Source organism: Achroia grisella, unplaced genomic scaffold, assembly GCF_030625045.1.
Source record: "Achroia grisella isolate CSIRO2021 unplaced genomic scaffold, CSIRO_AGI_Agris_v1 utg445, whole genome shotgun sequence".
NCBI classification, from domain to species: domain Eukaryota; kingdom Metazoa; phylum Arthropoda; class Insecta; order Lepidoptera; family Pyralidae; genus Achroia; species Achroia grisella.
This window is the reverse complement of record NW_026712860.1, coordinates 1,173,530-1,187,450: the sequence shown is the minus strand read 5'-3', so window position 1 is coordinate 1,187,450 and position 13,921 is coordinate 1,173,530. Positions and strand designations below refer to the sequence as shown.

The 13,921-nt window shown below is 31.9% G+C and overlaps 2 protein-coding genes across 3 annotated transcripts in view; both read left to right on the top strand.

Annotated features, from left to right (window-relative positions):
- The window catches only part of LOC131844980 (uncharacterized), a 198,535-nt gene that overhangs the window by 99,893 nt on the left and 84,721 nt on the right, over positions 1 to 13,921 (top strand). The window lies entirely within an intron of this gene.
- LOC131844975 (lysine-specific demethylase 3B) overlaps positions 1 to 13,921 on the top strand; it is a 184,074-nt gene that overhangs the window by 118,261 nt on the left and 51,892 nt on the right. For both annotated transcript variants that reach the window (XM_059193981.1, XM_059193980.1), the window contains exon 8: positions 10,776 to 10,817. In XM_059193981.1, the coding sequence (XP_059049964.1) occupies positions 10,776 to 10,817 (42 nt within the window). The remainder of the gene's footprint in view (positions 1 to 10,775; positions 10,818 to 13,921) is intronic.

Below are 13,921 nucleotides of genomic sequence, written 5' to 3'. Positions count from 1 at the left end.
GCATTATATGTACTCATAATTTACTTTTTTATTGTAATTTACAAACAAAATACTTTGTATTGTTCGGTAGAGCTATCGACAGTAATTCTAAGCCATGAAATGAGGCCATTGCCTCCGTCAGAGTAAACGCCATTGTTGAAGGACATCGTGAAGCGGAAATTATGAAAATGGTCCACCGCTATTGAAATAATGATGCGTAATAATAGTACAACAAGAATGGTTCTCGCGTTTGTCAAATTATTCGTAATATATAATCGATCCTAAAGATTAAGCGGATGCAATAAAAAATCTATGAGGAGGAAGAACTTCTGCGTATTGTGTTAGCTGTATAGAATAGTAAATCGCTATGCTATATATGTACTCTTGTGTGTAGTATTCACTACAATTAGTGTAATGAATTAAATATTAAATCAACAGTATGATGAATTCTATTAACATTTTAAATATTGGAATAATGATAGTAAATAACTGCAATGACACACATGAAGTGCGTGTCAGCTAAGACTATTGTTGATCGAATTAGCGTCACGGACTTACTGGCAACACTCATACATGTCTTACACCTTCATACTATTCATACATATTCAAAGCGAACTAGACGCTCGTCAGTGGCAAAGCTGGCTGAATATTAAATCATTCGTTCTACAATCAGCATAGAAATGATCTTCGAATTTGTTTTCGTTTATAGAATTGCAATAGTGCGAACAGGAAATCAAGGCAGTGTAATGTCCCATTGAAATATTAGCAGCTATTTTTATTTATGACGTTATCAGTGATCCGTGACGGATTACTCTACGAAAACATTTTTATCACCACCACGCCGTTGAATAAGTTTACCGCATGTGTGTAGGTACAATGTTACATTTAATGATTTATAGTTATATATGTATATCATAGCCGTTTTAGCTTGACCCACTTGCCGCTGATAAGCGTTATCAATCCTTTACTAGTATGATGTATACGTTGTGCAATTATGTTATCGTTTAGTAAATTCATTCGACATCTGCTTATTTGCTGATTTTTCAAGTTCGGTATATCTAATTATATTCTTTTATTTGAATAAAACATTTACGTATTCTGATATTCGTTTCACATTCCATGCCATTGTTTGCTAATTGCTAGTGTGAATCACGCCAAACACATGAATGTGTGCTTTTAAACAACCAACACGTATAAAATTATTACATGTTGGATTATTTTTATTACATTATTAATATTTATGGATAGATATAAATGTTATGATTGTGTAGAAAGTATTATTTTAATTGAAAGATACACAGGTTTTTATATTCTATAAATATTATGTTATTTTTAAAATATGGCTATTATAAAAACTCACCTTGTAAGTTCTCGATTGTTCAACTCGGGTCAATTAACAACTAATAATAACTTTTACTACTTGTAACAAGGTCAGTATATTCATTATCGACTTTATAACAGGTTTATTCAAAATCTGATCGTTTAATCGTATATTTTGTTATTCATTTACTAAGATAAACGTAGTTGTTTGCTTTGTTGGTCAAGGTGACCTCCCATAAGAACGCTGGCACGTCGTATGGCATCCTGCCTTAACGGCTGCCTCCATTCAATGTAAATTTTACATTTTAAACAGAAGATTGAAATTTAAATACGAGTATGTATATATATACCTATCTGTTTGCTAATTTCTGTTTAAAAATACAAAGCTTTAAACACAACACAACAACGTAATACTAATAAAAAGTGCTTAAATATTTTACTATGAAACACTATTGCTATTCAAAAAGATCATAGTTTGAAATACTAATAGATTTTTTCTTTATTCTCCATTATGCTATACATTTTAATGAACCATTATTTATTCAAATTCTTATCCACGTGCAAAGACCTGTCTAGTCTCTACTAGTCTAGATAATAAAAGAAAGAGGAACTAACGCTCCGTGGCATCCGCCATTTTGCAATATAAATAGCAAGATGGCGTCTGGTTGGCGAAAGTACTTGGTAATTATAAAGCGGCGCGAGCATCGGGCAGAAATACGAGGATCTATAGCAGGCCTGTGCACGCAATGTTTAGCTTGATTTATATCGCACTCTTGTTTCCACTCGGCCAATTGTTCTCGGGTTTATACACTCGACATTCGCGATTCTGATGTTGTTTCCGACCATCATGGGAACTGGGAGCGCACATTTTAACGACCTCCATTTTGCTCGCTTCACAGAATTTTTGCTTACAGTTCAAGTTCACGATACACGTTTGTTCTATATTATACTTACTATAAGATCCCTGTAAGTTGCCATTATATGCAAATATACTCTATTAAATTAATTACATCTTCGTGAGAATTTCAACTTCAAAACAATGCGAAAATATGTTTAATATCAATTTAATCCGTCTCCAAACGGATTTTGTAATGTTCGGCAAGTTTTATACAATGAAATTCTAATGCACAATGACGCAAACAGTTTATTATTCAGTCAACAACCGAGCACATAATAAATTCTAAAAAGATTCACTCCACCTTGATCCGTTTACATTTCGTCATTTCTATTTACACCCGCACTTGATTATAAAAAGATAACAGTTATTGTAATATTTGTCTTCCGTGAACATGCACATGTCGTCCTCAATGCCGTTTATATGAGACACATACATTTCCAGTACGTTTATAAAAGTACATTTATTTGCCTTTGACAGGTATACAATCCTCACATAAACCTTTGTTTATGCAAGAATAATCTGTCTGCTAAAATACCTCATAAATATTATTAACATGTTTGGTTCTTGTATTGTATACGTATTTATGATAATTATTATCATATTGTTATAAGACCTTGAGCTTGGACTTTGTGATATTTGTACTAGCAATAATTTGGTTGTGTTTTGATATTGTCAATTAAATTTACAGTATATTTCCCCAGTATAGTGTTATGTTTACATGTATTCCAATGACTACATAGCTTCCAAGAATCATGATGGTTTTGTTAATAAATTATTTAACGCTCTATTTCCGCTTTTAAACCATTTATAAAGAGCAGTTAGGTTTGAATATGTAGGAGATATTTCCTAACAGTTATCATTTCTCCATTTATGGTTGACTGAGATAATAAATACTTGTCCCACGTTTATGAATCTACTTAATTTATTTTTATGCAGGCAGACATTGATGTATATAATTTTCAAAACACATTTCACAAATATTTAGCTGTATGTATAAACAGGTGTTTTTAATTGAATAGCTATTTTACAACAAAACTTAACGAAAGTCAAAGTCACTTTAAAACTGTATATTATCAATAACAAAAATATTGTATTTAATATTATTGTATATTGTAATACTATATGTAATATGATATTATTCAATTTAATTCTTCAATAATATTATACGTCATTTTAAGTTCTTTAGTAGGTACCATCTTTGTTGTAAATCGAAGATTTCTTATTAAATTAATTACACAGCGTTTACCGTTTTTATCGTGTTTTCAAACGAGGATTATCTAGACACGATTGTTGTGCACTCGATTAGTATTTTACTCTACTTTTTATTTACGAGTACGAGAAAAAAGTTGAATTCGTTATGCTAGCGAACCGTTTCTTCCTTTGTCCTGTCCTCTGTGAAGGTTTTTGTTTTGCTACATGATAGACTTCAATGAATGGAAACTTTTGTAGTGTAACAGTAAATTTTATTGAAATTCATACAAAAGGCGGACATTATCTATTTATTATTCTCGACCTTCGGGTGTGCAAAGTTACTCGAAGAATGTTTAGAATAACAACAATATTATACATTTTTGACTGTACTAAACATTGTTCGAATTTATTATTTGGAAAACAAAGACTGTTTCTACCTATGCTCGTTAGGTATAACAACATAAACAAATTAGCACATTCAGTCCATTCATGAAATCGTCTTTACCTTACTACATTTGCTTTTTCGTCAAATTGTCACAGTATTAACGCACGCCGGGTAACAGCTAGTTATATATGTGTGACTATAATCTAGATATAATATAATGAATTATAAATTACATCATAATTCTGCATTTGATTCTGCAATTGTCTTTAGTACCTACTATAATTATGGAGAATGTTATAAACAAACAACCATGAAATTAACATACATATCATACACTTCCTCATGCGCATGAATTTAGCCTGACCGTGAGCGAGGTCACAGCGGAAAGAAAATGTTAGTATTTAATTCCGGTGAGATAAGACGTTATCAATAAGTTTGCGTTCATGCCTTATTTGTACTATGTAAAACTCCCACGTTAATAACGTTTTCCTTGAATCATAATGTTGTTGTTTTTGCTTGTATTCGGTATTCGCGTGATTTATAAAGCGAGAGCTGTAAGTCTGCAACACGATCTGAATGATTTATAAACAATTTTATTCATAGCAGTTACGGAGGTGGCAAAATTGTGCGTTGAACAGACAACGTTGTTATTAAAATTTAGTGATAGTCTTTGAAAAATTGTAAACGTTTAATTTGTCAGTAAAGCTATATATTAAATAACAGCTTTGTGAGTTTGAATCCCGCATAATGCGTCGGGTATATTTCTTAGGCGTATACTTATATGATGAATATATTTACGAAAAATAGTAGTTATATCTATCAGTTTATTTACCTAAATTTAGAACAGGTAGCGCTATGTTTGAGGGTCATAGTTATTTATATATATAAACGGCTGATAAAGTATGTAAACAATATTAAATTTACGAATACCATTAAAATTTCTGAAAATATCTAATAGCACCGATATTTACTTCAACAACATTAGTAGGTAGAGTTATTTTATGTGATTAACGTGACTAAACCGTTGATAAAAAATGTGTTGTAGACTTTACATTATTACGAAACTATCAGCAAAATGTCGTGTGTGGTTTGGTTGACATGCCAACGTGTTGTATATTGCCTGTATGTTTATATTCGGGCAAACCGACAGAACTTTGCTTGCAAAGTCGTTCGACCCCATTCTTGTGACTAGCTCTGTGTAAACTCTCATATTGGGTTTATGAAAACATAGCTATTTTTAGAAAACATATCAAGCCGCGCACGGCTCTTACTTATTATTTGTTTGTTTTAAAACAAGGAACGTTTGCCAAGTGCGAGCTTATTCTAATTTACGGTAAACACGACGGGAGAGACGACGATGAAATACAGATTCCATTTTTTGTGTACAACATACTAAATATGCTGGCTCTTCGCTTATAATTATTCCGGTTCATACCATTACTGATACAGTATTGGTGAATTTATTTTATAATTTTGTACCTACTCTTTGTACACCTGGTCTACCTTTGAAATTGTTCTCTTCTTATGAGTATTTTCTGTGTATATATTATTGTTATTACAAAAATTATATCTGTTGTATAGTACCCATAATACAATCTCTGCTTAGCTTGACATTAGATCGCTCTAAGTATGAATACTCAGATAGTATACTATAATACTAATAGCATTATATCAGACTTACATGAGACTGATTTTTGCCAATTAAGTCTATCTATACGTAGACGTATTTAATTCGATTGAATGCCAGGAGGAAACTATACCTCATCATCAGTAGTACATACAGCCTGAGCGAATAACTGAGGTTACATTGAAATATATTTAGTTTCTTTTATTATATAGGCACTCACTAAAAACTCTGTCTTAAGGTGCGCAAGAGAACAGGAAATAATCGTTTCGCCCGGAAAGCCGTTAAACATCATTTTGATGGGCGTGTAGTAGTGTATCTCATGTAATTGTACTTACCTACGAATAATAGTACACATAAATCCAATTGGCTCTGTCCGGAGGACCGGTCGGTTCGGCCAATATCCTGTCGGTTAACGAGCGACAGCAATACACAGGACTGGTTCTTGTTAATCTTTATTAGAAAGTTGACGGGATACTACAATGGTACTATGACTGATGGATGTAAGCAACTTAAGTACTTTCTTATGTGTCACTAATGGTGAAGCATATTTACGTGGGTATCTGATGTAGTATCTAATGAGTGAGAAGTATCGAGAGTTTTATGAGGAAAAATACAGAGATAATTAAAAATGTGCCTATCACGACAGCTATATATAATATTATAGATTGTTGCTAATAAGAATATGTCAAAACATAATGTAATATGTTTACTGTTTGATAGTGGTATGGGATCAACATCTTATCTCATCATAGTTACGATTTCAAAATATAGTTAGTACCAGAGAAATAAAATTACTCCTAAAGATAGATGTTAAAAAAATGTACAGAATTGAGATAATTGTAACAGTGAATAGATGAATATAGCTGTTTAGTTAATAATGTTTAACACTTCATTGTAATATCTTATTAAGTCATAACAGAGTTTTAAAATGATTTTTCATACACTATGTCAATTTGTTTGTGTTTAAAATTAGATAAATTAGACATCACCCGTCACTATCAATCATCTTCTTAATTCTGTGTTGTTACAAAAGTTGTTGAAGTCTCACAATTATGTTTCTGATTACCTACTGAAACTTAATTAAAATTGTAAAATCTTTATAACGCAGTGTATGTAGTAGTGTCATGATATCACAAACTACGCACATACATAAAAATATACATAAAATCAGTATGCCAGTAGTATCTCTAATGAGTTATGCCTTCGTACTCAGTAATTTCACTGCCATTTAAATTAGAACACAGCTTACAAACTGCTCCTGGCAGAAGTTGACAAATAAATAACAACTATAATCATAATCAAAATAATAATATAATGGATTGAACAAGTATAATAAACTTGTTCCATTATATTTGTACTTTTTATGCTACAAACACAGTAGGTACACTCATTGTCTTACAAACCTATTGTCTTCGTACTACGACTCTTATTCCACAATTTTATTAAGGGTTTATATAAATTTGATATCTGTACGGCTGATATGCCTCATTTAATGTTATTTTCTACAGTTACCACTAATATGGATATAACAAAACGAGCCGATCAGGAAGAATGGCCTTCATTCTTTCATTTGAACATGTAATTGGACATCGACACATGGTGCTTGTCCAAGTCCTCATTTCTCACGTTGAGACTGGTCGGCAAACTGGTCGGTCGACATATTTCGCCAGCTGTAAAAGGAACTGGCTTAAAGCCATCAAGAGAAAATGGCATTTGTTTTTTGCAGCATTTAGCATTCTGTTTCCTAGTATGGGCACATTCGTGCATAATAGTGCAATGAACGGAGCTGCTACTATTAATTTTAAATAGCTTATGATAAGATTTAAAAAATAAATTACTTGTACCTAACATACTATTTTAGAGCAAACAAATGATGTAATATGTAATTATCCTAAGTCCTTAAAATTACCTCAACATTTAGTTGTAGAATATTCCACAACTCGAAAAACAACAAGATTTATCAAGGCGAGGGTGGTAACGGGTGCAATGTTTAGAAAATAAAAAATATTCTCTATATTCCATGTGGTGCAATAATTTATAATTAGTATATAATATTTATACAAATGTGATCGCAGGCTCAACTATCATCATTATATAAAACTATCGCCCGTAATCACCTCAATTTAAACATTATCTGTAATTGTTTAATGAAAATGTATGATGTAACTATTAGAGTGATTATAATGATTGCTTTGCTGATTGGATATGACAGGCGATGTAGAGATTGGATGCGCTCGATCTCAGCACTACTCCGTAGTAATCAGTCGCAATTTGTCTGAATAGATGATAATTTGTATTGCAATCATTTATCATTTAATATACAAATGAAACGTGTATTAGTGCATTAATGGTAATCGGATTTCGAAATTCTAATTTGTCAGGTTTCCATTGAACATAGCATGAGAGCGTCGCGGTCTAGTGGTTTATTTAGAACGAAAGTCCTAAATCATGTTTTAGCTTTTGGCTGATTGTTTGTAATTCTGACTGACTGTGCAGTAATGGAAATACCGATTATAAAACAAGTTAAGAAGGTTCACTCCATTCATTCAAATATACCGAGAGAAATGTGAGCATGTCCCCATCGGGATAACAGTCGTGAATCATATATCATGATTATATGTTATATATTCACTCGTACGAGCAGACATACTATTTTAGTCAATAATTACCACTTTGTTGTAATCAAATTCTATTCTTTCATATTAGTAACTACAATTATTTTCATTAAAGTAAGGTTCAAGACAATAGATTTTTCCCTGAGACTTGCGTGGGCTTCCGTAGCCATTGTGGTTTGCCACTATTAATCCAGGCAGGATTAATAGTCTACAGGAAAATGCGGTGAGGCTATGTGTGGCGATATTTTACTTTCCATTCTTTGACTATACCCTACAACTTACTTTCATATCATTATGTTTGTACATTAATTTCTGCTCTTGACAGGTGTACTTAAATGGCTGCATTTATGTTGATATTTTTTTTAATCTGTTGCATAACTTAAACTCGTTCCAATAAAATGCCAAGCGAGTCATACGAGTATACAGCTGTTTCTTGTTTTACACCCACTTGACAATTATGGATAGCAGGTTTTTTGATGTATTGATTACAGAGAGCTGCATGGTACCAACTACCTAATATGGTGAGTGGATACGATGCGAAAAGTTAACAACTTGGAGGTTGATTTCGTTAAGCCGATAAGGTATAATGACACACATAAGGATATGAAAACCGATTTATTGATGACATTCGTGTGCTAAAGAAGATTTTACATTGAAATGTAATTCCATTAGTGCATTAATTTCTTTACAATTGGCTGCCAACCGACGTATTTGATCGTATTTAATGGAAGATAAAAATGCTTTTTGTATCGTTAAATTATTAATTTTATTAACTAACAAACATATTTTTTTTGTTAAATTTATATTAGTGCATTTAATTAAATAACAGTAAAAAGAGCATCGGACACCTAATTCTAATATAAACTACCATCTACAAAAATCAAAATGGGTATGAATCCTTTACAAACGTCATTAACACGCCCCTAAGGTATAACGAGTATTAACTATGTAATTAGATCTATTATAAGGGGATGTTGCTGGACTTGGTCTTACGGGCCCTTGTTTACTATGCAATCGGCATACCGACAAACCAAATTGGAGAGAATCCAAATTAGATATCGATATTGATGCACAATTGTTTAGAATTATGCAATAATATATATGGCTAATTTGGACTCTTTTAATAATTATATGTAGAAAATACTCACCTATCAAATGGATATTTAATATTCTCAGTATTTTTTAGAAAAATATTCCTATAATAAATTAGGTAAGATTAAAGTTTTTATTAGAATAAATTCGTTACCAAATCCATGTTTAAAAATATATCCATATTATAGTTTTATAAAAAAAATAATCCTTACACTACCCATATATTCTAAATGGCTCATAAAATAAGGATTACTAAATTACCAATGACCACACGGATCGTTTAGTGCGCGTACGTAATTCTGATTCAATTCCATTAGTTGCCTGCATAGGGTTATTCAACCTTCACCAGCTGCGAGGAACATGTGGGCAGCAGACGGCACAGCGGTACACCTGCCCAAAGCGACCACTATACATGTATACCAGGCATGCCTGGCCAGGAGTCAGCCATTATAAAATTGTTTCGTATATTTTATTATTTTATCAGAACAACCATAATCACCTGATGTTTATCTTTTAATTATATCATTATTCAACTGTCAATCAGGTACAGAATTATTAGTAAAAGTATTCATGAAAGGCTGATATTCTTACGTTACATTTATTCATATGCGTTATTTCGTTACGTTACGGATTTAAAGTGTCATCAGAATCTTATAATTTGCATTGCATATCCGTCTTAGTATATCCGTATCCAACATATATCTAAATATGACTAGATGTTAAGCAGTTCAATGTTTGTTTAATGGTCAACACTATTAAAAAAAAACATTATAATAATGATAAATTCTCACTATACAATTGTATTTTATCAATCACTATATGTATAATTATTACACAAATAATATCTTGCAATATTTCCAAAATGCATACAACATTACTTAATTACTCTGTATTGCATTATTAGATACCACACTGATTCATATTCCCATACATTACTAGAGTTTTAACAAAGTAAAGTTTATCATAAAAAAAGCATTTTTGTATATTTAGTTGTAGTTTTTTTGTATTAGTCATGTTTCTCATCATCATTACATAATATAAAATAAAGTCGCTGTCGCTGTCTGTCCCGATTTTGAAACTGTTTTTTTTAATAGATAAGAGTGATTCAAGAGGAAGATTTTTAAATAGCTTCTCGGGGCGAGCTAGTTAAATAATAAAATAGAGAACATTTTTATGTGTATCAATATTATAACTATAAGCAATATTATTAATAACTATAATGTGAGAAAACAACAATATTTTTTGGCCAAAACCACTTCCCCAAAAGAAGTAAAGATAACTAGTTATTTTAATACATGTAACAAAAAACGTTGTTTATTTCACATACCTTTTACCCACCGAGACAGGTTGCCGTAACCGGTTGGCGCTCGCTATTATTGAGAACCTTATAAATATTCAAGTGAATAAATACTTTGTGTGACCTTTGAATCGACAAAGAGGTTTACATTTCCACTGTGTTTAACCATTTATTTTAAGACATAATTGCTTGTATTTATTATTGGTGTATGAACCGGTTTTTCCCACACGAATTATTAATGAATTATCATATACGTAATATATCACATATGTCTAAATTTACACTTACCTTAGTGAGCTATATACTCGTAGGTTAGAAATACAATGTTATGTTCTCTGAATTAATGTTATGTAATTTTTCTCTTGTTACAGGCTCATCACCAGAACGTGAATCCGGCGAGATTAACAAAAAAGGTAGAATTCTTTTATATTTCGCTATAAAGCTTGGGAATTTATGTATTCATTCTTTTACGTATCATATTGAACACAGTGTACTTCATAATTTTTATATCAAACAATGTGCACCGAAATTTATTCAGTACTCTTCTTTTAATCTGTTATAGTTAAAATAAAATTAACTTGATTACCTGTCTATCTCTTAAGAAAGTACAAAAAGTAAATAGTACTTTAATCAAAACTTTTGAACTTCTTGCTGACGGAAAGTGCTAAACGAAACTCCAAATATACGAATGCCCATGTCATGTTCTTAAACTTATTAAAGTAACATATTGCTGATAATGTAAAATATTCAGAGACAATTAACAGATTCTGATCAAACATACATAATGTCAAATAAAGCAAACTGCAAATAGAAACGGCAGTGAAATAACTATATTCGTTTTGGAACTATATGAAAGAGAGGTGACAATGCTTTCATACATTGAACATAACATATCTATGTTTAAAAAAAGCAATTATTAACATAGTTAAGTGGGGAAAATATGTTAGAAAAAGTAATTTAATACGATTATCGGTGTTAACTTCATAAAAATTTGAGCATATTCTTTTTATAGCCATCAGTATTCTCGTGCTACTTGTTTACATTGTAAAAAAACGAGATCATCGTCTCTAATTTCACATTCAAATCTTTGTTTGTCCAGTATCAAGCCCTCATCTGCGTATGTATGACCGGTTATACATCACAGCAGGCGAGATTTAAAAAGCAGAGGTCATAGCGGACGACAATACATTTGTTATTATCATCACGCAATCTGAATTTCAATTAGATATCCGAGTAACGGGGTCACGTCGTTTTCGATAGATTATTTTACATAAATCTGTATTCGTTTTTTTCTTCTCTTTACTAGTAAATAAGATGTTATATACCTATGTTGTATGTACTGCACCGGCCCGTGTCTAATTGTTATGTATCGTATTCGTGTTATGGAATACATGTTTTTATATTCCCGTTCTCTGTTAGTTGGTACTGTCGTATGTTTGGTTTGGAACGTGTTAGAACAACACGTTTCGTTCTCCCTTCCGATATAAAGACTGCCACACACGTGGAATCGCCTGCTATTATGACCTTTATTTTCTTTCATGCTCGCTATCCACACGAATATTGTAAAACTGGGTTTCTTGTAATCGAGTTGTTTGATTCTTTTTAAAATATCACGTTTTATGCAAGGTCTTTATTATTACGTTTCTTATTGCAATGACCTTTTAGAGGGTAAACAGAACTCTTTATTAAGGATTTAAAATAAATGTGAGTAAGTGAATGTTTGAAATAGGTTATTGGGCATTTCGTTGTGCTTATACGATAAGCACGATTATTAAGGTGTTAGAACTTAATTTATTACAGTTGTGTACCAAAAAAGCAAGCGAAATTTGATTTAGCTAACTTTTTAATTACATTATCGATGACATTAATTCCGCAAATCCGTTCTAAGATATGTGTATGTTACTGACACGACCAAGAACCGGCTCTACCAGCATAACATCATTTAAATATTTAATTAAGTGAGCATTCGCCCCGAATCCATTTTTAAAGTAGAAAAAATACCGGTTTTTCATATTTCCCTATTACGATTACCGGCTTTTTATGTCCAGTAAGCTATTTAACGTATTTAAAAACATATTTTATGGCTACTGACGGATATGATTAAGCCAGAACGAAAATTTATTGCGGTCTATAGACACGATAGCGAGATATTTATAATGATGACGCCGTTTCGATATCGGCAGGTCTATAGTAGTCAAAGAGAAAAAAAATAATTGCCGCAAATGATTGCCGGTAAAAGGAAAGACCGGTAATCTTGAATTAAACAAGGCAATAATAATAGTGGCGGTTAATATATTAATAGTATTGAATTTGTGAGTTGACGTACCTTTTCTTGATGATAAAAATGTATAAAATACGTTTAATGTATAAAAGCTTTCTGCTTCAGAATTAATATTGACAGACATATTTATTGATCAGTTGGTTTGTAATATATCAACTGATGGCATTGTAGGAGTAGAGGCAACTAACTATACTGTCGCTAGAACGTTCAAGTTGATTTGCTCGTTAGTCAAACAATTGAGATATCATGTTAATGGACTGTAAAAATGTCAGACAAGCAAGCAACGTATTCGTGAACAATACTGGCGTCGACAGTAGAGGTCAGGAGAACGGGCTCAAGCTTGTCGTGTCCGTAGTGTTAATAAAAGTCGGTGAAAGTATGGCGTCGAAAGACGCTCAACTAATTCGCTCAGATGAATTATCAAACACGTTTCATAATACGACTCGTAACGAAACAGGTTTTTAAAACATCACACGGTTATATCTTGTTTGACGTCACGAGAAAAATGTGGATGATAATAATAGAAGTGATGTATGTGGGATTTGTAAAGGGAACCTGTCCTTTGTTAACGTCGACCGTTGGGACAAGGGCACACAAGGGTCCGGGTCGGCTATTATTTCTCCAAATAGATTTGAACCACTTCTCTCTTTGAACAGTTATAGCTTTTCTTAAAAATTACCTGTTTAACTAGGGGTATTTAAAAATGTACGACATAAAAGATTAAATTGAGAGACAATTTTGAATAATATTGAGTGAAAGCACTCAATATTATTCAAAAATGTGTATACTTGGGTTACATATAAATAATTTAAACAATAGCAATGACAATCAACAACCGTAATAAAGGGTAAATCAGAACTCGAACTTATAAAAATTTATAACTTTTCTTAAGAAATATATTCAAAACAGAATCGAAATCTATGTAGTCATTGTTTAAGTATCACCTAAGTACTACCATTAGGTACTATTGACTCTGTATAGCCATTAACAATTACTTTACATGTTATTTTAAGTACTAATTTACACAAATGCAAAATATTTCCTGTAGTTATTCGCATGTTGACAGAACAATAACGAGTTATCGTTGTACAACCGTTACAATTACTCATTCCTCGTGTCAGAAGGCTGCTCGTAGAACGGGTGCATTAATGAGCCCGCATCATTACGGTTCAGTGTCCTATCAAATAATACTTCAATAGCATTTAATATTTGCATGAAAGATTAGCTTTTAAATGA